Source organism: Camelus dromedarius, chromosome 24, assembly GCF_036321535.1.
Source record: "Camelus dromedarius isolate mCamDro1 chromosome 24, mCamDro1.pat, whole genome shotgun sequence".
Classification (NCBI taxonomy): domain Eukaryota; kingdom Metazoa; phylum Chordata; class Mammalia; order Artiodactyla; family Camelidae; genus Camelus; species Camelus dromedarius.
The window spans coordinates 843,403-869,880 of NC_087459.1; the positions used below are offsets into that span (position 1 = coordinate 843,403).

General features: G+C 44.4%; 1 protein-coding gene and 1 non-coding gene across 3 annotated transcripts in view; one reads left to right on the forward strand and one right to left on the reverse strand.

Annotated features, from left to right (window-relative positions):
* CPPED1 (calcineurin like phosphoesterase domain containing 1) overlaps nt 1–26,478 on the forward strand; it is a 182,282-nt gene that overhangs the window by 103,341 nt on the left and 52,463 nt on the right. Inside the window, exon 4 of one of the 2 annotated variants that reach the window (XM_010980031.3) lies at nt 6,413–8,709. The exons of the other annotated variant lie outside the window; for it this stretch is intronic. Within the exon in view, the coding sequence (XP_010978333.2) occupies nt 6,413–6,642 (230 nt within the window). The 3' untranslated portion in view covers nt 6,643–8,709. Of the gene's footprint in view, nt 1–6,412; nt 8,710–26,478 lie in introns of those variants that run through there. 2 annotated transcript variants of the gene reach the window in all.
* Nucleotides 21,640–21,716, reverse strand: TRNAA-UGC (transfer RNA alanine (anticodon UGC)). Its single transcript has one exon. It is a non-coding gene; the product is annotated as a tRNA-Ala (tRNA).

Here is a 26,478-nt window from a genome sequence, read left to right on the forward strand (position 1 = left end):
CCAACCCAAGGAGAGACTCCCCCGCCTCCCACCTGAGTCTCTCATCCCTGTGTTTCTCTTTCACTTGGGCCAACCAGGACTATCCAAGGGCCTTGAACTCGGCCCCAGAACCCAGGAGAATGGGGACTCATTCATACGTCCCTACCTTGAGCCAGACTTCAGCCTCCTGCCTGATCATCGCTTTATAAATTTGTCATATGGCCATTGCGTGGTTTCCCTGTTCAGGACTCCAGACTGTCGAGTGCCTCGTTATAATTTGGGGTGGGGGTGTTGGCGGGGACTCTGTTTCACCAGGAGCAGAAAGGTCCTGAACACAACGGCTCTGCTCGCTGGCAGCCTCTTTCATCTATATTTCTAGTCCTCTTTAGGCATCTTTGCTGGTCTAAAAATCCTCATTCGGTCACATTTTCTGTGACTTGGGACATTAAAAATGACTTGGGCCCTGGGGGGCCTGGGACGTGAAATGGATGGGACACGCTTATTGCCGAGAAGCCCGGCTATCCACAGTCCGCCGAGACCCGCTCTGAAAGGCCTGCCCGTCCCTCGAGCAGTCCCCGTGAACGCTCCTGTCTCTGCGAGTGCCAATAAATATGGCGTGAAATTTAAACCAAAAATGAGTTTTTACAGCTAATTACGGCTAATGCGAGCTACTCTCAAAAATGGCACACATACCATCCAGAATAGTACATTTTGCAATGACGAATTAGGCATAAAGAGCCAAATTTCATAAACATAGTTTAGCATCGAACAAAATAACAATAATACCAAGTGCTTTCCGACCGGCCGTTAGGGGCTTCCCGAGGTGGGTCTCATCAGGCGCACTCGCATTTGGGCCTCCGAGGGCACAGGCCGTGCGGCTCTGAAACCCCGGGAGGGCAGTGGAGGAAGCAGTCGTTTCCACAGCCCTCTAGTCTGAGTGATCAGGGGCTGCTCCCTCCCCCGTCTACGGCGAGACACCCAGCCCAGCGGTTGCAGCTGCAGCGTTTGGCCACATGGCTCCGCACTTGTGGGAGGCACCCCCGCCCCTCCCGTCATCCTCTCCTGGTCCATGTCACCGTGATGTTTGTGATCTCCAGATTAATCTGTGATCACTGCAGGCATTACAGTAATAAAAATGCAGAAGGTGCTCTCCACCCCACCCCCGCCTCACTCCACCCCACCACACTGGCCGTGAAATCGCCAGGATCAGGAGTTTCGTGTCTGTTTCTCTCCCATGCAGTTGGGGGTACAGTTACATGCACACACACACCCTCTTACCTGTACGTTATCTTTACTTTACAAAAAACAGGATCACACGACACTTTTTTTTACATCTTGCTGTCCATACTTAATGATATATTTGGGGCTCTTCAATGCCAGTACATGTAAACCTACCTTTAAAAAAAAATATATATATACTATAATTTATCCAGTTTCCCATAAATGAACGTTACAAACTGTGCCTCAGTGAAGACTGTATGTTTATGCCCACTGACCCAACACACCTACACCTCTGGACTCTTCTCTGGGTACTTCTGAAGCATCACTTTATGTGAAAATAGTGGTATTGGGTCAAGGGAACTACACAATAAAACCAAATAGCACCTAATTACCCTCTGAAATGAGTTGTATCTGTTTGCACCCTAATGGCAGTAAGTGGAAGTAGCTGTTTCTCCCCGCCCTGGGCTATTTTAAGTGGGGAAGCCTGGGTCACCTTCCTTTCCATCCCTAGCTGTGGACCTCAGCTAGCAGACAGTCACACCTGCCCACAGGTGGGTCTCAGTTCCTGCCGCCAGAGAGTGGCTAGTCTATAAAGAGCCCTCTGTTCAGAGTCCCCCAGAATCCTACTGACCAGAAGCAGCTGCCGTAAACATTTTGAATGTATTTCCTTCATGCCTTTTTGAATCATTGCCAAGTGCAGAACAGTTCCATCACCACGAGGATCCCTCCTGCTACCCTCCTGTAGCCACACCCAGTCCCAACCCCCCTCATCCCCGTCCCTAACTCCTAGCAACCATATCTATAGTTTTGTCACTTCAAGAATGTCATGTACGTAGAATCACACAGTATGGATCCGCTGTTGCATGTGTCAGTAGTTGATTGCTTTTTTATTGCTGAATAGTATCCCATGGTGTGGATGTACCACAATGTCACCGTTCACCCACTGAAGGCCGTTTAGGTTGTTTCCAATTTCTGGCTATTACAAGTAAAGCTGCTCTGAACATCTGTGTACAGACATTTGAATGAACGTTAAGTTTTTATTTCTCTGGGATATATTTCGAAGAGTTCTATCACTAGATCGTATGATAAGTACACATTCAGTTGTGTAAGAAGCCGCCAGCCTGTTTTTCTAGAGTTGCTGTATGACTTTACATTCCCATCAGCACTGTAGGAGTGATCCAGTTTCTTTGCACCAGAGCCCACATTTGGTGTTAGTAACATTTAAAGCTTGTTTGCTGTAGTTGTGATTTTTTTTTCCCTCTTTGCTGATTGAAAGCTATGTGTTCCATTTCAATTCTTTTAGAAATTATCCATTTTTTTAATCAACTTTTAAAATGTAGAACAATTGTAGATTTACATAAAAATTACAAAGATAATACAGATAATTCCTGTATACCCTGTACCCAACTTTCCCCACAAATTTTTTAAATTGAAGTATAGTTGATTTACAATGTTGTTCTTGGTATATAGCATAGTGATTCAGTTATACATGTGTGTGTGTGTGTATATATATATATACTTTTTCATATTATTTTTCACTATAGGTTATTACAAGATACTGTATGTAATTCCCTGTGCTATACAGTAGGACCTTGTTGTTTCTCTGTTTTTGTATAGTAGTTTGTATCTGCTAATCCCAAACTCCTAATTTATCCCTCCCCCGCCTTTCCCTTTCCCGTCATTAGCATCCTCAGCAGTATGGTACATTTGTTACAGTTAATGAGCCAATACTGATACATTTTATTAACTAAAGTCCATAATTAGATTCTCATACTCTTTACCTAATGTGCTTTTTCTGCTCCGGGACCCGACGTTGCGTACTACATTACATTTAGTCATCATACCGCCTTAGTCCCCTCTCGGCTATGAGCATTTATTAGACCTTCCTTGTTTTTGAGGACCTTGACAGTTTTCAGAAGTACTGGTCAAGTATTTCATAGAATGTCTGTTGGGATCTGTCTGATGTTTTTCTCGAGCTGGAATTATGGGTTTGGGGGAGGAAGACCACACAGGTAAATTGCCGTTTTAATCCCAGTCATGTCAAGGTACATACTATCACCATGACTTTTCATCACCGCTGATCTTTGTCAGTTCCTCTCCTGTAAAGTTACTTTTATTTTTTTAAACCCCTCTTTACACTATACTCTTTGGAAGGAAGTTGCTGTGAACAGCCCATAGCCAAGGGTGGGGAGTTATACTCCGCCTCCTTGAAGGAGAGATTTATGCATAAATGATTTGTTATTCTTCTGTGTGTGGGATATTTGTCTCTTTCCCCCACATTTATTTATTTATTCAGTCATTTACTTGTATGAGTATGAACCCATGGATTTTTTTTTTTTAATACATTTCCTCCCCCAGTCTTAGAAGTCAGCCATTTCTCCAAGGACCCATAGTTCCTTTTGTTGGTGAATGGTATTAGAAACCAAGATGTGGGTGCTGGGCGTGCTCATTGCTAGTATATGTCCTGGCTTCTAGCAGACACTCTCACCTGACACAGCAAAGAAGTGTGTCTGCATACTCACCGTGTATGTACACATCTATAAATATTTCCAGATGTGAACAGGGTTTTGATGTTTAGCTAAACATGAGTTCATGGTGATGTCTCCAACTGTAATCCATTACCACATGAATCATTCTAGCCCCCTCTCCTTCCCATACAACTTTTTACATTTTTTATTGAGCTGTGTCATTCACGTACCACACAGTTTACTCCAGAATTCAGTGGTTTTAATATATTCACGAGGTTGTGCAACCATTGCCACTAATTCCAGACCATTTTTACCATTCTGCAGAGAAACCATGTGCCCATTAGTAGTCAGTCCCCACTCCCTCTTTCTCCTCTTCTCCCAGGAACCACTAATGTACTTTGTTTCCTTGTGGATTAGCCTGTTCTGGACATTTCTTATACCTGGAGTCATTCAGTACTTGGCCTTCTGCATCTGGCTTCTTTAACTTAGCATAATGTTTTTGCTTTACGTTAGTGTAACGTTTTTGGAAGTGGCTAAACTCTTAGTCTTGACATGTCCGAACATGCATCTATTTTGCCGTTACACTTGGATGATGCCTTAGCCAGGTACAAAATTTGAGGCTCGTAGTTACCTAACCTCAGCATCTTGAAGGTATTACTCCTTGACCCTGTTATTGCCGAGATGCCTGCTCTCTGTCTGATGGTCTTTCCTTTATAATACTTTTGCCATGATATCTTTTTAAGATTTTTATTTTTGATGCTCTATAATTTACCATGATATATGTCGGTATGAATTGATTTTTATTTATTCTACTTAGCGCTTTTCATTTGAAGACCCATATGTTCCTCTTTTCCGGAAAATTCCCAGCTACTGTTTGTTCAGATATTCTGCCTGTTATTCCCTCCTTGCTCCTCGCCCAGTGCCTCTTTGGCACCCACTGATACCTGGCTCATGCTTTGGGTTCTTTGAGCTGCTCGCTCATGTTGCTTGTGTCTGGGTCTCTGTGTTGTTTTCTGATTCAGCTTCTCAATTCTACCTTTTAATTCACGAATCCCCTGCCTGATTAGTGTCCAGTCTAGGATTTATTCCATTTATGGAGAGTTTTGTTTTAAAATTTTAACTGTTACATCTTTCACGTCCACCATTTCTGAATTTTCATCATCACCTATTCTCATTCCGTTCGCACCTGTTTTGCTTCATAACATCTTATCCTTCTTTATGTATGTTAGCCCTTTACTGAGGCTATTTGATATCCTAAACACTTAAATATTTCTCAGACAGTTTTATACCATTGATTTCACCTGAAGCAGATTCCTGTTCCTGACTGAAGAGTTTGTAGACTGCCTTAACTTCGTGTGAGATTTTCATGGGTGGTAAGATTTGCTTCAAATTCAATATGAGTAAGAGCTATTTGGGGGTTGTTCTCCCCTCGCTGCTCCTGTTGACGAAGCGTCTCCCTGTCTGGTGGCTCTGGCTACTTCCACCCCAGCCCCCATCCGAGACCAGGTCTTGTAACAGTGCTGTAGGGTCCTGGCCCCGCAGCAGTCCCGGGAAAACATGTTTCAGTTCCTAGACTTGAGCCTGCGTCAAGACCCGTGGGTTGCTGTAAGCCCTTGCCCAGGGCTGTGCCGGAGACAGCTCCCACCAGCACATAAAGCCGGTGATTAAATGTTAAGGAATTTTGTGAGCTGGCTGTTAAACAGCCATTATTAAAATTTAATTATACAGACTCACCACTAAATAAATTATACTAAGAAGCAAAGGTAATAAATACACTGAACACTTGCCATTTTCTAATTATCTCGCTCCGTGTTACCCTCATCCCTGCTCTCTGGTTGTGTCTGGCTCTCGTGTCTGGGTGGTGGAAGCACTCTGTGATGGTGTGCTCTGGGCATCTCTTCCCACTTCTGGTTCAGTGACATCATGTTGGTCATTTGAAACTGGCCATCGTGAGCATATTTATGCCGTGGAAATTAGTAAACATTCCAAATCGGGTCTTTTTTTTTCTGGAGCACCTGTTGACCACACCAGCCCAGCACCACCCTGGCCCAGGGCAGGGCAACAGTGGTTTCCTTCAGTCTCCTTCCGTAAACAGAGGTATTAACGCCCCCCTTGTTCTGACCTGGGAGCCAGACTTTATTTCCTCATCTCCAAGAAAGTGCTTTTAGTCTCAGTTACCTTGTGAGAGCTCAGCTCCCAGGAACATTGTAACTGTACTCATTACTCTGCCTTCCTGCTTTCTTTCTGGTCCATAACGGCATTTATTTTGGTTTTGAAGCTACCTCTGTCCTTTGATCTTCTTTTTCGTATTTTATGCGTCACGGCTCTAAGTTTGCAGAGGAAGAGGTACGTTAAGTGTTGAACATGCCGTCCTGGTCAGAGCTCCATAAACATTGTTTTTTCATAGACATGTGCTGTCTGTCCTATGGCTGTTTGTACAGGCCTCAAACTACTTCTTTCAGCCTTCTTCATCTCTCCCAAAGTCCTTCGCCTCGTCTCCCTCTCTCTCCTTGTTCCCTAGTGCTTTCCTGTGCTGGTTATGACAAATGGGTTAATAATGTATTCTATATGTGAGTTGTCCTTGAAAAGATTCTGGATGTCACATATGCTGCGTTCTTATTTATCATATACTGATAATGTACATTTACTACACAAATACACTGTTCACAGAAGAAACCATTGGAGCCCCCAAGTCACCTAAGTGGAAATCCTTGGCCCTCTAATGTCTCTTCCCTTCCCTGCAGGTGTCAAAGCTGTGTTCTCAGGTCATTACCACAGGAATGCCGGGGGCACCTACCAGGACCTGGACATGGTGGTATCATCTGCCATCGGATGCCAGTTGGGCAAAGACACCCACGGGCTCCGAGTCGTGGTGGTCACTGCTGAGAAAATCGTCCATCGATACTACAGTTTAGATGAGCTGAGTGAGAAAGGAATAGAAGACGATCTGATGGATTTGATGAAGAAAAAATGATTGCTGGTTATGATCTATTCGCTTTTCACTTCTACTATTTTTTCATTTTGTCAGAAACAGCAGCTGCACACAACCCCTTATTGGAAAAAAAAAAAAACTATACCAGGCAGATTTTTGAATTTATGTCCTTTTGCATAAATCAGAGAGCTGGGTCCTGTCCTAAATGATATTCAAAATAGAACTGCCTTCCCTTTAAAAAAGAGAGTGGAGGAGCCTGGAAATAAAAGGATAACTGACATGATTAGACTATCTCTGTGTGGGTGATTGAATCCCTTCTCCTAATGATTCTCAACTCTGCTTTGAATTAGGAGGTTTCCTGGTAGGTAGCACACGGCAAATGTCTGCCGATCGCCCTTTATCGCAACTTGATATCCAAGTGTGATCTTTGATAGTTCCTTGAACAAACTGTGTCTGATTGAATTAAATTGTGGTCATGACCCCCCAAAAGCTAGGCAAAACGAGGGTATTCTCCTTTCCTTCCTAACAAAACAAGTAACTGTGTCCTGTTACCAGAGCCACAGACTCAACTAGGAGCTGAGCAGCCAACATGTGCTGAGAAAGTCTGAGGCTTCTGCTACCCCTGAGGATGCAGTTGATTCAAGTCCAAGCTTGAGCTTAACTTCTTGGCAGCTAGAAAAGCCACCTTTACACGTAAATTGTCCGTATTTGAAAAACCTCATCCCAGAGACAAGAACCAAAGCCCTGAAGGGCCACCTCTGCCTTCACTGGGCAGCACACCTGAGCTCGTCCACAGTCACCTTCGATGCTGCAGCAGCGCCCTCCACAGGCTGACGTCTTCGTGCAGTTGGAATGCTCCCCCATTTATGAGACTCTTAGCTCTGCTGACTTTTGACAGAAGACATGGGAATTGATGCCGGGTTCTCAGAAGAAACCCAGCAGAAATTCCTGCAGGGCGAAAACAGTGCATTCAGCCACGTTGTCTAAATTGGCACCGACCCTGAAGAAACGCACGGGTCCGGTCTCCCTTGACCAAGGAGCGGGGATGGGTTAAAGTCAGCATTGTCTTTGTGTAATCCACTTTACTGCTACTCCTCCGCAGCTTCTGACCGCTGCATCCTTTCATCCACATAATCTTTTCCAGCAGTCGTCCTGGTGGACAGGGCACCTGGGTATTCTCCATCCTGCCAGGAAAACTTCACAGCGTTTTGCAGAAGCATTCAGTCATCCTAAAACGACTTTAAAAACCAACTGCTTACAAATGAACTGCAAAGTCCATTAAATTAAAAGACTTTCTTGTTAAAAAGTTTCAGTCAATGTAGGCAAACCATGAGAAATTAAGTAGAAAGATAATTGGATATGTAAATTCATGAGGAACAAAAGACAAGAAGTTAATTATACTACAAATCGGTGACACACCACAGCTCATTGTTATGTGGCGAGAAAATTAAAACTTTTCAAAATGAGAATTCTCTTGGTTTAGAGTTTTGCTGCGTTCTTGTGTTGTGTTGCTTTTTCTTTACAACAGGTGTGGATATGAGAACTCAAGGAGAGGATTCTTGAGGTATACTACGAGGCAGACCTCATAAGCCATGCACTTGAGGCCTGGGATGTGGTTACTTCAGAATCAGACAGCAGGATCCTGAACCAGGATTGTAACTGCAGACTTGGGGCTCCTGGGGGCAAATGGGAAGAGTTTAATCACAGTGGACTGATGGAGCCCTCTCTGTCACATTACCTGTGCAAAATGCTGTGGCACTTGGGTTTTGGGAAGGATATGGAGATAATTAAAAGTAATGGAAATGAAACTTCTAAGTTTTCTTCTCCAAAAACTTAATAAGTAAGGTAATTGATTTAGAACACAGCAAGAACATGCTAACAATAGGGAATCATATGAAATTCTCACCATTCTTAAAGTCACCAAACAGCAGTATTCTCCAGCGGTGAAGGGTTCAGAAGGGAGTCAGGGAATGGTTTTGGACAGTGTGTATCATTCTGATAATAGATAATTACCACTGTGTTCACTTATGAGTCCTTTTTCTTTTTGAAAAATGTATTTTTAAAAGAGTGCCTTATACTGTGATAAACAATAAAACACCATGATCATAAGTGCTATGGTTTGAATGTTTATTATGTGCTAAGTACTGTTTTAAGTCTTTGGCTCAGGGAGGTGGAACCACTTGGCCAAGGTCACACAGCTCACTAGTGGAAAAGGAAGGATTGCGATGCAGGCAGTCCAGTTGTTGAGCCTATGCTCCCTAACGCCATCCTCTTTCCTGGAAAATGTTTTTCACAGCTGAGAGGTTTGCACCTGCTCTTGGCAACAGATAATTCAGCACCCAGTGTTAGCCAGAAGCCCTGGGACTTCACCCCAGGGTTTGTAAAGCCTAGGCAAGGCCTTAAGGGCCCTTCTCTGACAACAGGTTCAAGGTGGCAAAGCCTGTCCAAGGAACAGGTTGTTCCAGGCAGAGGATTTTCATTGGAGGAGATTGAAAAACTGAACTGAAGCCTGATGGGCACAGCACACAGCTCTGGCCATAACAGCATGCTTCATCAGATGATGCTTTCTTCCTTGTTTACCCAGGGGGCAGGGACCCGGCAGTTCTCAGGGCAAGGAGTGCCACCTAATGCTCCTTCCTCCAATTAATCATTTTTACTTGGGGGCAAAAATAAGAGACTGCTAAAGAAGGAAGGTTATTTAAAGTGGTCTGTCAGCACGCAGAAAGGTGAGTTTGTGGACAGTGCGTGGGGAGATGATCTCTAGCCGTATTTGCTTTTTACAATAGGTAAGTTTATCTCAAGTTTTCAGTCATACTTCTCCTCAGATTGGCGAACAGGGCGGGGGGAAATCTAGTGAATTTCATGGAACCAACAAACAGAACCCTTCATAATATCTTGATTTCCAGCATTGCAAGATAATCAGTCCCTGACAGAGGGTTACAAGGCCTGTTTAAGCCTGAACAATAAACCTAGGACCATTTGCCTTATGTACCTGTGAATGAGACAGAGTTATATATAACTGCAGAATCTATAGACACATAATGCAGTTTAATATCATAGTCTGTCTTCCGGTGTGAAATCTTTTGAGAAAAGGTAGCAGAAACATCATTTGCCTTTACTTGAACTCTTGGTACTTATCCCCCAAGTAGTGCCTAAGACAGATTTGTGCAGTCATGAAATTAAGTAGCAATATTGTATTGAGCTAAAGGGAAAAAGGGAGATTTAGGAATAAATTGTCAAGGCAAGTTCTATTAAAAGCTCTCTGCGATAGACCCCAGGGATTCCTTGTTCAGATAACCTTGGCGGTTTTGGTTGCACATGCAAGAGAGAGTACTTGACAGGTAATATTGATTTTTTATAACTTCGTAAAATACTGTCTTTGCCATTGGAGAGCTCTTAGGTATATTTATATATACGCACAATGGAAAATTTTTTCTTGAATATAATAAATGTCTCCTAGCATCTTTTTAGAAAAGATTTTGCTGACGGAATTCTCTTTTTCCTTCAATGGATTTTATTTTCATTATTCTTTTTAACATTTGTGACTATACACACACACACACAAATATATACAAATTGACTTTTTCCTTTAGATAAAACCTAAAGGGACTATATAAGGAAAAAAAAACCTATGTAAATAAATTTAACTGACTGTGAATAATCACAAGTTACTTTTTACTATTCTGTCCTGTAATTTGTCTTTAAAAGGTAATTTTCTTCCTTAAAGGGGATTTGCACCTCACGCAGAACCAAGTCCAAACTTGCTATGACTTCCCAGGTCCCCTTGCTCTGCCCCATCCCCAGGGCTCAGCCCCGGCTCTGCTGACCATTCCACTGCCCTGGTCACTTGTTGTTCCCTCTGATGAGAATGGGCTAACTAGTATTGTGGCCTCAGCTCACAAGTTACTGCTCAGAATGGCCTGCCCTCTCCCCCGTACGTGGTTATGCTCCTCATCCCCAGGCATCACCTCCCCCTCCCGTGTGTATTCTCTTCATAGCACATCACTAAGAATTTTGCTTGTTTCATGGTCTTTATGTGTATCCTCCCCACCCGGCCCAGAATGCCAGCTCCAGAACAGCAGGGACCTCGTCTGTCTCAAATGCTTAAAGTGAATTAATATAAAGGATAGCTCATCTGAGAAATAGAATGTATAAAAATAACCACACGGGAATTTCAGAACTGAAAAATACAATAACTGAAATTTTAAAATTCCCCATGGGGGGTTAATATCAGAACAGGGATGGGCAAACATGAAGACAGGTGAATAGAAATCACTCAATTTAAAGAAAAAGAGGAAAAGGGTTGGAGATAAAACCTGAGGGGCCTGCGAGACAATGTCAAAAGGTCTAATACACACATCATATGAGTCCCCCAAAGGAAAGCAATCATGGAGCAGAAAAATATTTGAAGAAATTAAAGTCAAAACTTCACATATTTGGTAAAAGACAGAAGTTTGCAAATTCCAGATGCTCAGCAAACACAGAAAGCATGAACCATGAAACAAAACATTGCCAAATTGGACTTTATAAAACATTCTGTTCTTCCAAAGACATCACTTAGAAGACGGAAGGCAATCCACCGGCTGAAAGGCTTTATTTGCAACACATTTATCAGATAAAAGGCTTGTATCCAGAATATGTAAAGAACTCTTACAATTCAATTTTTTAAAAGGTTAATAAAAAAATGTGGGCAAAATATTGGAACACTTAACAAAAGAAAATCTATGAATAGCCAACAAACATGAAAAATGCTCACTTTCACCGCCAACATGGAAGTACAAATTAAAACTACAGTGAGATGCTATCTGTCACTCACTAAAATGGCTAAAGTGGAAAAGATCGACAATATCAGATGTTAACAAGCATTTGGTACAACTGTGACACTGCGACTTACGATGAGAAATGTATATGTGTGTGTGTGTGTGTGTGTGTGTGTGTGTGTGTGTGTACATATATATATATATATTTGGTCTTCATCCCTGTCCCTGGCAGAATTCCTAAAACCTGTGGAATTTCCTAAGTGCTAAGAGAAATGCAGATACCTTTAATTATTCATAACAAGTTTATGTTAATGAGGCGACTTTTGGAAATCTGTGGAACGGGGCTGGTTGCCAAGGGAACCAGATTAGAGGGTTGGAACTTTCAGGCCCACCCTTCCATCCTTGGGAGAGGGCCAAGAGGCTGGAGACGGAGCTAATCACCAACGCCCGGTCATTTAATCAGTCGCACCGAGGTAACAAAGTTTCCATGAAACCCCCCCCCAAAACGGGGTTCACAGAGCTTTCAGCGTGATGGCGCTGGGAGTGCGCCCCTGGAGAGGGTGTGGAAGCTCTGCGCCTTCCACATACCTCGCCCTGTGCATCTCTTCATCTGGCTGCTCCCGAGCTGCATCCTTTTATACTAAACCAGTGGTCTAGTGAGTGAAATGTTTCCCTGAGTTCCGTGAGCCCTCTAGCAAATTCGCTTACTCCTACAGGGGCATTGTGGGAACCTCTACTCCAGAGCCAATCTCTCTGGTGACGACTGGAACTTGCACCTGAAGTCGGGGGTGGGGCAGCCTTGCCGGGCCAAACCCTTAACCTTTGGGATCTGATGCTGTCTCTAGGTAGATATTGTCAGAGTTGAGTTACATGCATTGTAGGCTGCCCACCTGGTGTTGCAGAATTGCGTGGTGCAGGGAAAGCCCCACACATCTGATAAGCAGAAGTGAAGTAGTCTGTGAACAGTGAGTGAACAAAAACCAGCCTTCTTCCTGTGCACGAACTCCTCCTGTACATTCTTGGCGAGACCGTGAAATGGTACAACGATGTTAGAAAAGAGTTTGACAATTTCTTAAAAAATGAAACTCCACCGTATGACCCAGCAATTCTACTCCCAGGTATTTACCCAAGAAAAATGTAAACATATTTCCATGTAAAAATTTGTATATAGCAGCTTATTTGTAATAATAACCCAAAACTAGAAACAACCCAAAAATGTCCGCCAGGAACCGAATGTATGAGCAAAATGTGATGCATTCCTATAATAGGATGCTAGTTTGCATTAGAGAGGAAAGAACTTTTTGTTTTCTTTTGTATATATATATATATATTTTTTGAAGTATAGTCAGTTTACAATGTTGTGTCAATTTCTGGTGTACAGCACAATGCTTCAGTCGAATATGAACGTAGATATATTCGTTTTCATATTCTTTTTCACTGTAAGTTACTACAAGATACTGAACATGGTTCCCTGTGCTGTATACAATATGAACTTCTTGTTGGAAAGAACTTTTGATACATACAAAAATCCACACATGAATCTCAAAGATTTCTTGCTGAGTGAAAGAAGTCACACTTCTTTCCATACATTTAAGTCAGTTTCATTGACCTAAAAGTCTAGAAAACACAAACTAACCTGTAGTGACAGAAAGCAGATCAGTGGTTGCCTGGGAACAGGGATGGAGGGAGAGGCAGCCTCAAAAGGGGGCACCGAGAGACTAGCGGTGATAAGCGTTCTGTATCCTTTTGTGTAGCCGTCTCTCGGGTCTGTAATCTGCCCAAACTCATTGAACTAAACATCTGAAATATGTGCAGTTTAGCAGTTGAGAAACTTTGCATAAATTGTATCTGAATAAAGTTGTTTAGAAATCATTTTAAAGGATAGGGAATTATTCCGGCTTGGGAGAGAGCAGTGTTTTCCAAAAAAGCCTCAGTTAACAGCCAGGGAGGCGTTCCCCCAGGATAGGTGCTGTTTCCAGAGCTCTTGTGCCTCCAAAGTGAGGCCCAAGTTGAAATCCAGGCTCTTTGGTTTGACCGTGGCTGTGGGTTCTCTAGACCATCACACATGTGATTCCCCAGCCCCAGCTTAGCACAGAGAACCCCAGGACCCCTCATGTATTGAGCCTTCTAGCTTGGCTCCTTGGAAGCAGATTTCTATTCCTGAATTCCTAGGATAGCATCACTGGCGATAATTACGAACAGTGGTGAGAATGGGCGTGGCCTTGGGGGAAGGGAAAAGGGAAGGCAGGGAGATGGACAGCAGGGCAATGGTCAGTATGTCTATAATTCAGCTTCAGAAAGAAAAAAGAAACTGCCTTCCCGTCAGTAAGGGAGGGGGTAGCGGGGCCAGGGGGAAGTCAGCTAAATGACCAGTCATTCTTCTAATTGCTTCGCATGTAGGAACTCACTGAATGTTGAAAACAACCCTATGCAAGTAAGTACTTTTATCACCCCCCACTTTACAGATAAGGAAACAGAGGCACAGAGACATTAAGGAACTTGTCCAAGATCACACAGCTCATAAGTGGCAGAGCTGGGAATCAAAACCCAGCCATGGGTTTCTGTAACCCATGACCCCCACACAGTACCAAGCCTCAAAGTGGCTGGCTGGCGTCTGGCACAGAGGCAAGCATCCAGCCTCCTGCAGCTGAAGGGGTGGAAACAACACACTTATCCCTTCAGCTGCACAGGGAGGACCATGTTACCCAACAGGACCCTGTCCTGTCCTCCGACACGGAGGCTCTTCTGCACATCTTGGAGTCATAGCCTGGAAAGCAAATTCTTTCCATCCTAAAATTATGTCTCCTCTGACATGTGGAACCGAGTCGATCTCTTTAATTATTCAGTGCAGTTAAGTACTTTTTCTCTCTCCAACAAGTTCTAGCAATAAAGTCACATTCCCCCACAGACCTCCAGCAGAGGGGTTTCTGGGCCAGCCCTACTCACCTACGGAGACGCTGCAGCTCCTGGCGCAGATGAAAAGAAAGTTTCATTAGCCTTATTTACTTCTCCTGACATTAATTGGCCAGTGGAGGCTAAGTGCTGATGTCATGTCTCATTAGCGGCGGCCTCTGCCCTCGTGGTTGCGGTTCCCCGTCTGGCTTGTTTGTGTGCATGAAGCAGTGTCATAGGGAGCGTCTTTATGAACTAGCTCTCCTACAGAGACGCTCTAATTATCATTTAAGAAAACAAGCTTTTTGATGTTGTGGAGACAGTTCAGCAACATCTCCCCAGCAGGGCTGAGAACTGTAACATACTTTCGGTGCGTGATGTGTTTTTCTGAAGGTGATAACACCAGCTCCTGGAGAACTAGACACTAGGAGCTCATCTCTGCTTCTCTGTCCCGGACACCTCCCCGATCTTGGCTCAGGTTGGGTCGTTCAAGGGCTCTAAAGCTAATGATTTGCTTTGGGATGAATTTTGCCAAGTCTCAGAAATTCAAATCAAAGCATCAGTACAATCATTGTGCCCCTGGGTATGATTTATTGTCATGAAATCAAACCCAGCAGAAAGGAAAACCATTCAATGCCTACGGGATTAGAGCAGATAAAAACATTGATGGATACTGATAGATTTCACAATGTGCTTTCATTTAAAATGAAAAAGAGCAAGGGACTCGTTTGAATTCCCCAGTAGCAGGATTCCACTGAGCTTTGAAGAGGTAATGATTTTTAACAAGGTTAATTACAGTCAGGGGGTCTGTAGGAAAGAAGCCGTGTACCACCAGAAGATCGAGGTGGCGCGTTCCAGGTTTTACATGGCCTTCCTGACTCTTTGGGTCAATCCCCAAGCACCCCCACTGTGTTTTCAGTCTCTTCTCTGAGCTCTGACTACCCCTGTCCCCTCTGACTTGGCTGACTGAGCTGTCCCCTCACCCATCCCCCCCCAATTGCCTAGAGACTGCGTGCTCCCAGTTACCCAACATGTAGTCCAAACCACACTCCCCCGTTGCCTCGCACTCATTTGTGTATCTGTGCGTCCAATTCTTGACCACTAGCTCTGTGCTGGGGCTAGACCTCATGTCTCATTCTCACCGAAATCATCTCCCAATCTCCTGGCAACTCATCCCTCTTTTATGGAAGGCTTTGGGACCTTATTAACAGTCTCTCTGTCCACCCCAAATCTAACCTTCACCCAGGGTGACTTAGTGGCCACGTGAACCACCCACATACCACTGACGTCTGTTGCTTATACCTGCACGGCATCCATTGCCCTTTCTGATTTTACTTTGGGGGGTGGTCTCATCTCCCCTACTTTAGTCTACATTGTTTAGGTAAAGTTGGTTCCATTCTGGGCTTTGCCGTGGTGAGGAAAGAAGTGCATGTGATGTATCAGAGTGCCATGTTCTGGTGCCAGGGTGCCAGAGAGGGCCAGGTAACCCAGGAGGTTAGACCAAGGAGACATAATCCCAGGAATCTTGCTGGAAATAGTGGGAGGAAAGACTCTCTTTCTTCTAGGGGCCACACCAAGGAGAAAACCTACCTGGGAATGAAGCTAGAGCAGAGAAATGGGGGAGAAAGGGAGAGAACAGGAAACAAGAGGTAAGGACTGAAAATGAACCCCTGGGTCCAGCCATGCCTGAAGCCCATCAGTACCTGATTGCTCAATTAAATGAGCCAAAAACGTCCTTTCTTTGCATAAGCCAGTTTTCTGTTGTTTGTAAGCCAAAAGAGGCCTGATTAATACACCATCCCACATGTTGACCTCACCTCCCATTTTCTTCTCCACTCTACCTCTGCAACTTCAGCCCGAGCTGAAGGGGATTATAGACCTGATGAGGGGGTGATGTGCCCTGGCTGATCAGGAGACAGCACAGACTCATGGAGGGATGTCAGAAGTTCAGCACTATATTATCTGGGGGGATGAGCCAGTGCTTCACAGACGCTCATTCATGACTCTCAGTAAGTACTGCAGGTATTTACTGAGCATCTGCTGCTCTCCAGGCCCTCTTCCAGGTCCCAAGACACAGCAGTGGGCAGGTGAGATGGACTCCCCGACCTGGATGTCCATTATGTAAACTGGCTTGTACGTATGACCGAAACCCTCATGCCATCATGCAACGATTGCCAAGTAGCCTCCCAGCCCTACTTGAACATGTGAAAGATGAAAATCCCTGGGCGATTTAATTTTGTCATGAGGTTGCCACTCGGGCGGCTTTTATCCTGCCAAATAGAATAGACACTTTAATATTTTTCAAAATCTTTCCTCTCTGCAGCTTACGAGTGGATGCCCTGGTTCACGATAAGCTATTTGATAGCATAACAATATTTCTTTTCATTGATATCTTTCGTCTGGGGAGAGCCAGATCAGTTGTTCTGGCAGTTGATTGTTTCAAGAGATGTCTGGATCTGGAAAGGAAATCCTGAGTGTTGTGCGGTGGACTGAATGTTTGTATCCTCCCAAAACTCAATGCGTGGAATCTCTAAGCCCCAGTGTGATGGTATGTGGAAGTGGAGCCTTTGGGAGGTAATTAGGTGTGGATGAGCTCATGATGTTGGGACCCCTCGTGATGGGTTTAATGTCCTTATAAGAAAAGAAAAACAGACCAGAGGCTAGTTCCTTCTCTCTCTCTCTGTCTCTCTCATGTGAGGAGGACACAGCGAGAAGGTAGCCATCTACAAACCAGTGAAAAAGCCCTTACTGGGAAACCCACCACACTGGCACCCTGAGACTTCCAGGCTCCAGAACTGTGGGGAAATCCATTTCTGTAATTCTAGCCAACAAGTCCACGGTGTTTTGTTTGGTGGCCTAGGCTGAGTAATACATGCTGTGATAAGAAATTATCAGTACGAATCCCCCAAACACGATGCTGAGTGAAAAAGCTTTACACGAAAGAGTATGCATGGTATGTCTACTACGTGATTCCGTTTCATGTGAAATTCTGGAACAGGCGAAACTGATCCAGAGTGAAGATAAGGACAACCGTTGCCTCTAGGGGTGGGGCCAGGAACTGACTGGGAAGGGGCATGAGAGAGCTTTCTGGGGGATAACAATATTCCACATCTTGATAGGGGGTTTAAATCGCACAGGTGTATGTATGCCTTTCTCAAAACTCAGTGAATGTTCACTTGAGATCTGCACATTTCATTATATGTAGATTGTCCATTGAAAGAGGTAAAAGCTGCAAAAAAACACATTGGACTCTCGTTAATGCCATGCATGCTGAAGTGTTTAGGGGCCAAATGTATGAAGGATGTGATGCCTGAAATTTACTTTGAAATGTAACAAAAATCAGGTAGATCAACGGGTGGAGAAAGACATGGATGGGTGGCTAGAGACGTGATAAAGCAAACAAAAGCAACACATTAAGGGTGGAATCTAGGTGGTGGGTATGTGCGTGTTCACTGTAAGACCTTTACAGCATTTTGTTGTATTTGAAATTTTTTATTTAAAAATATTGAGGAGAAAAAGGTATCAGAACTCAAATCTCCTTCACCCCCACGAAGGAACTTAACAGCTGTCAGTGGGCAGTTCTGGGGCTGCAGGCTCTGTGCTCTGAGCTTTACATACAGAGCCTGTTTCATTTTCATAAGAGCTTATGGAGTCATTGCTCTTACACTGAGCTTACAGGTGCAGAGGATAACTTGTCCAGAGTCTGCAGATGATGTATGTCAGAGCAAGTATTTAAACCCCAAAGTCCAGTGTTCTCCCCACTCTCTTCTCCGGCCCACAGCAAGAGTAGGAACTGGCTAACCCTGCCTCACTGTCTTAGTTCAGGCTGATACAACCAGTGACCACCGACTGGATGGCTTAAACAACAGACATTTATTTCTCACAGTTCTGGAGGCAGGAAAGTGTTTACGATCCAATCAAAACATTTTATTTCACTGATGGGAAACGCGTCAGAAAGGTGATGGGGCTTACTCAAGGTAATTCAGTAACAGGAAAAAGCAGAAGGAAAGAGAAACCAAGTTGGCCTTGAGAATCCAGGGTTGTGGTTTAAATGATGATAAGACCAGAGAGGAAAAGAAAAGAAAACAAGGATGAGACGATCAGGCTAAGATAAAACACACACACTCCCTCAACAAGAAGATCAAAAGGTTACCGGTAATTTGACGGGTGGAGAGTGTAATTATAAAGCTGTCAGAAATGGCAACCAGGGTCAGCCCCTAGACCGATCGGTCCCTCCATTCCTGGCAGGGACGCTGGGGGAGGGCTGAGGGAGAGCTGCCAGCCCTCCTGACACTCTGGGGAGGGTGCTGCTCCACGGCCCGCCTCCTTTCTCTGCAGGGGAACCTGTGGATTCCTCTCCAAGACAGCCAAAGCCTGGGACAGCCCGCCCCACCTCCGCTGCCACATGATAAAAGGCTATTTCCAGCATCCCACTGTCAGCCACACATTAAACAGAAGGGGTCCTTCCCTTTCCCGTTGGTAATGACCCCCTCGCCTCTGAAGGGGTGGCTTTTCAGTGTCTTTCTGGGGAAAAAGAGAAGGTGACTCACATCTCACAAGCCTGAAATCATTGGTTTCGGGGCAAATGCCTGTGGATAAGGGTAAATACTTTCAAGTGAATCCCTCCGTCAGTAGTCTACATTTATCAGGGAAGAGGCAGATGGCACGAGGTTTTAAAAGGAAAACAGAGATTAGAACCAAATATTCCCGTCACATCCTGGGTTAGACAGATCATTAAGGGGGGGGCCAAGTTCTACTGATGGTTTAGGGAAGAATGTGTAATTCTGAAATGTTAGAGCTAGAAAGATGCTGGGAGAAAATCTACCTCTAGTGATGGCCATAAGAGGCACTCTTACCATCGCTTCCCCTCCAGCCCTGTGCCAGACATTCATAATCTATTGCGGCACTGCCACCCTCCGAATTCTCTTCAGTGCCTTCCAAACATTCATTGTCAATCATAGTGATCACCCTAGATCTGAATTGCCTTATATAGTAAAATCAAGGCAATATTTTAAATGCAGTTCCTCAGTCATGCTAGCCACATGCTCAGGAGCCACAGATGGCTAGTGGCTGCCACGCTGGACAGTGCAGACCAGGACATCGCAATCACAGTGGGAAGTTCCGCTGGACAGCGCCGCCTTGGATCCATGTTTCCCAAGTGTCGGACATTCGTGTATCTTCACACCGTTTACTGCACCGTTTACTCACTTTAAGAGGTATCTCTTTAATAAGGAAATTTTATGTGACCAACTGAAATGGGGGAAGCCAGGAGCACTTCCTATAAAGAGAAGGTAACAGCAGGCATGACCATGCTGGCTCAGAAGCCATATTATGTAATTTAATTCTCTCAAGATCCGGTTGCTTCCAGAATGCTCTGGTCCACAGACTGGCAAGTTTGGCAGTGACTGGGTAATGGTTCTCCAGTATCAGTGTTCTCTCTCTCACCTCTCAGCCCCCCTGCTTCTAAGTGAGGCTCCGTGGTGGTTTTGAACCAACTGAACATGGGAGGAAGGGACCACGCAAGCCATTCCCAGGCCCAGGAATCCTCCACGCTACTTTTCTTCCTCTGCCCGCCGGCTGGATGCAGAGGTAAAAGGAAGTCTCCAGGGCCTGGGGCTTGGTGGAGCCACAAGATGGAAGGAGGTTGGGTGCCTGAGTGACTGGGTGGAGCAGGAAATAAGTCTTTATTAAGTCACTAAGTTGTTTGTTAGAGCAGCTTGTCTGATTCATCCTGGCGCCTCCACCACATGCTGGAGGGTTTAAAGACACACCAGCCCCCAGCGGTGGCTTTCTCCTTGATGCAAGCAGAAAGACTGAGGAAGAATTCGACATGAAATAACTCTGTCTCTAAGTGACTGGATGTTACTGTATGCCGTGAGGGTAGGCCACCTAAAATCATGTAACGTATCATGAGAAATTTGTTTCTGCCCCTTGGGTGGTGCAAGCCCCAAAGTGGAGGAAACCTGTCCCAGAGGAAAGGCTGGGCCCCAAAAGGGCAAGAGATGTTGTGAACTTAGCTACTTAGTTGCCAAGTTGGGGTTGTAATGTGTGACCTTGACCCTTGTTCCAGTGCCCTTTCACTATCACTGCTGTGTCTCAAGATCAAGAAAAGGGAAAATCAGTTCTTTGAGTAAGGACTTTCGATGTTGAGCTCTCATAAAGAAAAGGCTAAGTGGTTATTTTAATTGTCTTGCTATACAACATGGGCTCTTGGAGAACAGAATATTGTCTTGTCGGGTTAGGAGAAATGTGCCTTTAGCATACTTATCCGATTGGCTAAGTGTATCTCATGATGTCAGTGAATTTAAGGGACTGCTTTCTGCCTGTCCTGGAAGCTACTGATTCCCTTTCGGTAGCCTGTAAAATGATGGAGTAGCAAGTCTTCAAAGGTAGTTCCCAGTGGCCCATGCCTCTCAGTGTTCAGACCCTGCATAGACCCCTCTCCTTGAGTTTGGGGTGGTCCTGTGACTCATTTTGACCCAGTGAAACATGGCAGCAGTGACAGCGTGCCAGTTCTGGGTCTGAGCCTCCAGAAGACCTGGCACTTTTGTGCTTGTGGGGATCCAGTCATCAGGTAAAGAAGCCCAAGTCATATGAAAAGGCCACCTGAGGAGAGAGGGGAGAACACCAGCCTTCCAGCTGTCCCCTCCAACACAGGCACGTGAGTGAGGCCATCTTGTCCCAACCACCGTAGCCACCGTCTGATGGCAACTGCATGAGACCAAGTGAGATCAGCTGAAGAACCACCCAGTTGAGCACAGTCTCCCCACCAAATTGTGGAAGATAAAGAAAAAGTAAATGATATAATTTGCAGTTAACCGAGGAGGAAAGTGAGGCAGAGAGAGGTTCAGTAATTCCTTGAAAAACTGAGATATGAAGTCTGCATCGTTATTAACAGGGGAGACCGCTCCAGACATAGGAACTGTTATGTGTAAATGGCCCATAGCAGGAGGGAACCATGTCATTCAAAGAACAGAAAGGAGCCTCTGTGGGGACAACGGCCTTCGATGAGGTTGGCAGCACCCAGTAAATCGGTCCAGGCATGAGCATGTGGGTTCCAGGTACTTTTGCTATAAGCATCCTTGCCGCAGACACTTTTGCTGAGGCAATTTTTCTGCAAACATTTTCACTGAAAAGCTAATAAGGCAATTTTGCCGTAAAAGACAAAATAACAAAAAATAAGAGAGGGACGTTAAAGGGGACATTATGAAACATGAGAAATAATTAACAAAATTAAAAGGATTCCATTGCAAAGTACAAAATATTTGAATACATTTAAAATGTGCATTGATTTCATGGCAATAGTGTGCAAACGACTGATCTTTTTTTTTTTATTTAAGGATTTTTATTTTATTAAACAAACTTTATTATTATTATTATTTTTTAATGGAGGTACTGGGGATTGAACCCACAGGACCCCATGCATGCAAAGCATGTGCTCTACCACTAAGCTATACCAACCCCCCCTAGGTTTTATTTTGTGGGTTGTACCAAAGCATCTGTCTTCCAAGTCTTTTGTTCATAGTATACTTTTTTTTGCTCGTTGATTTGTTTCCCTGTTTAGCATCACACTTTTTCACTGAAATTTCTTCCTTCGTTGAGAGGTTATCAGGTTCCAAACACTAGGGTTCATATTTGTAACTGAGCTTTGTAATGTGTTGCAAAAACTTTCTACACTGCGTCCTTGGCATATTGTCACACATCCACTGATGGACGTTCTAAAGTTCTGTGGGACACGTGGGTTCAACTCTGGGCCTTCTAGGGCGTCTTTCTCTTCCCTTGTACTGTGTTTCAAAACAAGAAACCAGCTCTTGGGGCAAACCCTCATCTGCAGCCCCATAAATCCATCAGTTACGTCACAGACTGGAAGAGGTGATAATGAACTTCAACCACTTGAAAACCGAACTGCCAGAACACACTGTCAACAGGTTATCTTTCACGACAAAACTGCCTTATGGCCAACTAGTTGTGTGGTGAAAACTTCGTGGCAAAAATGCTTGAGGTAAAGAACCTTACAGTGAAAATACCAGCCCGGGGGCACATGACCCAGCTCTGGCTAACGAGATGTAACAGGACGTCTGCTGGGGCTCTGCGGAAAGACCGTCCTCCCTGGTTAAAAGAAGGATGTGTCCCCAGAGAACCTCTCCCTCCCTCCCTGCCCGCTTTTGGGCATCATGAGGTTGTGGTGTTTACGCAACCCTCAGAAAAAGGTAAACACAAATTGCAGAGAAACTGCCCCAGAGTCCATATTGACATCATCCAGGGCTGAATTAAGCAGTTTTGGAACCACCTACCCCTGAGACTGCTCATTCAAGGACATAATAAATGTCCTTGTCCTTTGGACCACTTGTAGCCAGGCATTCTGTTACATGCGGCCCGACAACTGTTGCACCATTTTTCAGAAGAGAACTGGAGGATCGACCAGCAGGAAACACACAGCTGGCATGCCTGCCAGTGCCCTCAGCAACCCTCCAGCTCAGAAAAGCCCATGACCTAGAACTTGGTCCAGGGCCAGAGGAGGCTTTGTGGGGATCCCAGGGTCACGCGTGTCTGGCCCACACACACTCCAGCATCTCTCAGCCTCTAAATGGGCTGTGGCCCTGTGATGCCACCCACCATCCGTTGTTTGAATTTTGAGAACTGTTCCAGCAGATGATCAAATCCAAGGAGGGGGTCCTGGGAACCTCCAATTTGCAGCCACGTCGGACAGAAGTTGCGGGGAACCTGGAGACCTACCACTTGTGATTGGTGTCCAAAGTATGTGTCGGGGGCAGCCTCGTGGGATGGGCCCTTTAACCTGTGGGGTCTGCACTAACTTTGAGTAGTGTCAGAGGAAGGTCGTGGGGTATCTGGCTGGTGTTGCCGAGAACAGCTTGATGTGTGAAAAACCCACACACCTGGCGTCCGAAGTGAAGTGCAGTGAGACAGGAGAGGAGAAACCCAGGGGTGTTCTTCCCAGAAGCCTCCTTTCCACCCCCGCCCACTGCTCTGTTCCTCTCTGAACCTTAATTTCCTCATCTATAAAATATGAATAATCATAGCTACTCATAGAATTATAATAAAAATTAGAGAAGATGATAAATCTGTAAGCATTTCAGAAAAAAAAACTATTAAATATTATATATGATCCTGTTCCTGTTAAACTGTGAATTACTTCAGAGGAAAGACGGTTTCACCTTTAAACAAATTTTCATCCTCATTTCTTAGCAAAGGATTTGGCCCGGGCCAGGGTGCTTGATAAATGTTAATGAAATAAATAGCTGATATTGAGTGAGCTCTTACTAGGGATTATCTCATTTAATATGTACAGCCCCTTAAGATAGATAAATATTATTGTTAACGCCATCTTTCAGATGAGGCAAGGAAGGCTCAGAGAAGTTGGGTTGGTTTCCCAAGGCCACACAGTAGGTGGCGGAGGCAGGTCTGTCTATGTCCTCGGAGCTTACACGCATAACCACCACATTCGACTGGACACGTGGGCTTCAAGGCACAGGAGCTACTTCATAAACCCAGGAGGAGGAGTCGGCAGTGGGAAAGGACAACGGTGTGGGCTACACAGAGGAAGCAGGGAGAAGCCCAGTGATCTGGGAGCTGGTCTGGAAACTTCTGGATTGGACCTGGCAGGGCTGGGGCTCGGCATTCTACGTGCTCAGCGTTCTACGTGCTCAGCACACAAACCTCCCCCTGCAGTGGGGGCCGGTGACAGATGCATCGCGTCCCAGCAGACCTCCCTTTGCTCCCCCACTGTATTAGGAGGGGCTGTCAAGCCCCATTAGAATCACCTGGGATTTCCATGCTGGGACCAGCACCTGCACACTCTCCAAATCGCTGCCTTCCTACCCCCACTAATGTTTCATTAACATTCATTCATTCATTCATTTATTGCAATGTCACCAGCTCACTCTTTCCCCAAAATGGGTGAGAGTCTCTGGGGCAAGATCTCCTTCACCCCATTTCCTGATATGTGGATCCACCTTGTCTCTTTGAGATTCCACAGATGTTCCCTCGGTCCCTGTTCTGAGGCCACCTCTAGGTCGATCCTCTAACACAAGTTATTAACTAGGATAAGGAGGCTGGCTGTCCTTTAAAAGATATTTTAAAATATAATTTGGGTAATATAAATAATGCATGCTCATATAAGTGATTGGAAAGACCTCCTTTCAGTAAAGGGACATATTTACGACATATATTAAACAGCAAACACAGAACACAAAGAATGATTCTTAAACTAGGGTCTGCATCAGGATCCCTGGGATCTAGTTAAAAATACAGATGCCAGGACCCCAGCCCCACAGACCCTGACTCAGTAGACAGGATAGGGCCAAAGCAAAAATCTGTATTTTTAGCAAGCTTACCAAGAGATGCTATGCTTTCCTAAAATGTGATATATTCACTGTAGTCTCAAATATGGTCAAAGAACAAAAATGGGGCTCATCCAAGAGTGAACAATACTTGTCTCTGGATGGAGTGACTCTGAGGTTAGTTTCTTTGTGCTTTTCTGTGTTTTCTAAGTTTTCCAACTCAGACACTTTGAGGTTCAGAAAACAAAAGGATGCTCTAAAAATCTCTACCCACCCTTCCTTCCTCCCTCCACCCTTTCTTCCTGATTCAGCCCAGATTGAAGGAGACTAGAAGGGTGTGGAATTTGGCTATAACGCCTGATCCTGGACTGGATGTGTTTGCCCTAAAGAACATCATCGGGGCAGTTATCAACATTTGAATAAGGCCTCTGGGTGAGAGGCGTATGGAAGTTCCTTGTTACAATTGTGCAACTTTTATGTAAGTTGAAAACTCCAAGACTTTATGGAAGCATCTCACCTGGGTGATGTTAATAATGCTTTTCAGCTGCTTGAATCCTAAAGCATCATAATATGCCTCCTAACACTTAAATCAAAGTCTAATATTGGGTCTTTCTAGAATGGCTCATAGATGGAAGACCATGTCCCTTCTTCCATAGAAAATATTTATCACAGTCAGGAAATTAACATTGGCAGGGTATTATTATCTAATCCATGGACCAGTTTTCCAAACAGTGTCTTTTACATCCAACTCGTAGATCATATATTGTGTTTGGTGGTCATGTCCCTTTGATCTCCTTTCACCTAGAATGTTCCTCAGCCTTTGCCTTGCAGGACCTTGGCATTTTTGCAGAGTGCAAGCCAATTATGGTGTAGAATGTTTCTCGATTTGGGTTTGCCTGATGTTTTTCTGAGCCAGATCTCGTGTTCTGCTTTGCATGTCAGAGGAGGCAGTTCATGGTGTGGTTTGTCTCACTCTGATGCCCTTAACATTGGTCACTTGATTAAGGTGGTGCCCGCTGGTTTTTTCCACAGTCGAGTGGCTACGCCTTCCTTTGTAATCAACCAGGAATCTGTGGGGAGTTAGTTTGAGACCACGTGACTATCCTGTTCCTCATCAAACTTTCACTCTTTAACGTTAGCCTCCACTGACGACTCGCCACTGAAACAAGTACTATGATGGTTGCCGAATCTTACCACATTCTTTTTTTTTTTTTAATTTTTCTTTTCAAATTGAAGTGTAGTTGATTTACAATGTTAGTTTCAGGTATATTACAGCATTCTTGGGAGGATTCAAAGCAAGTTATATATCAAAGGACCTGCACTTACAAGTTAGAGTTCAGGGGAAATAATGTTATATGTCAATATCTCAATAAGCCTGGGGGGAAAAAAGGGAAACTATCCCTGGGAAGCAACGTAAGACGTGAACAAAGATTTGGGTACAAAGATTTTCATGGCAACATTACTTCTAAGAGCAAAACTTGGAAAGTCAAGCAAGCACTGTAGCAAATTGATACCAAGAAAAATGAGGCACTCGTTTAAATCAGGTGTTTTTGAAGAGTTTTTTTCACTCTAGAATGCTAATAAGATGCTAAATGCAATTTGGTATCCGGACTTGGATCCTAGAATAGAAAAAATGATGTCAGTGAAAAAGCTGGTGAAATTCAAATCAAGTCTGTAGTTGAGTTGACAGCAATGTGCCAATATTAAATTCTTGGTTTTAATAAACGTATCATGGTATGCAGGCTGTTGTTAGGGGGAGCTGGGCTATGCCATCTTTGCAACTTTTCTATGAATCTAAAATTATTCCAAATGAACAGCTCCGTTTAAAAAATTGACTTTGGAGTGATGGATCTGTTCATTATCTGATTTCTGGTGATGGTTTCATGAATGCATGTACACAATTGTCAAAACATTTTAAACTATGC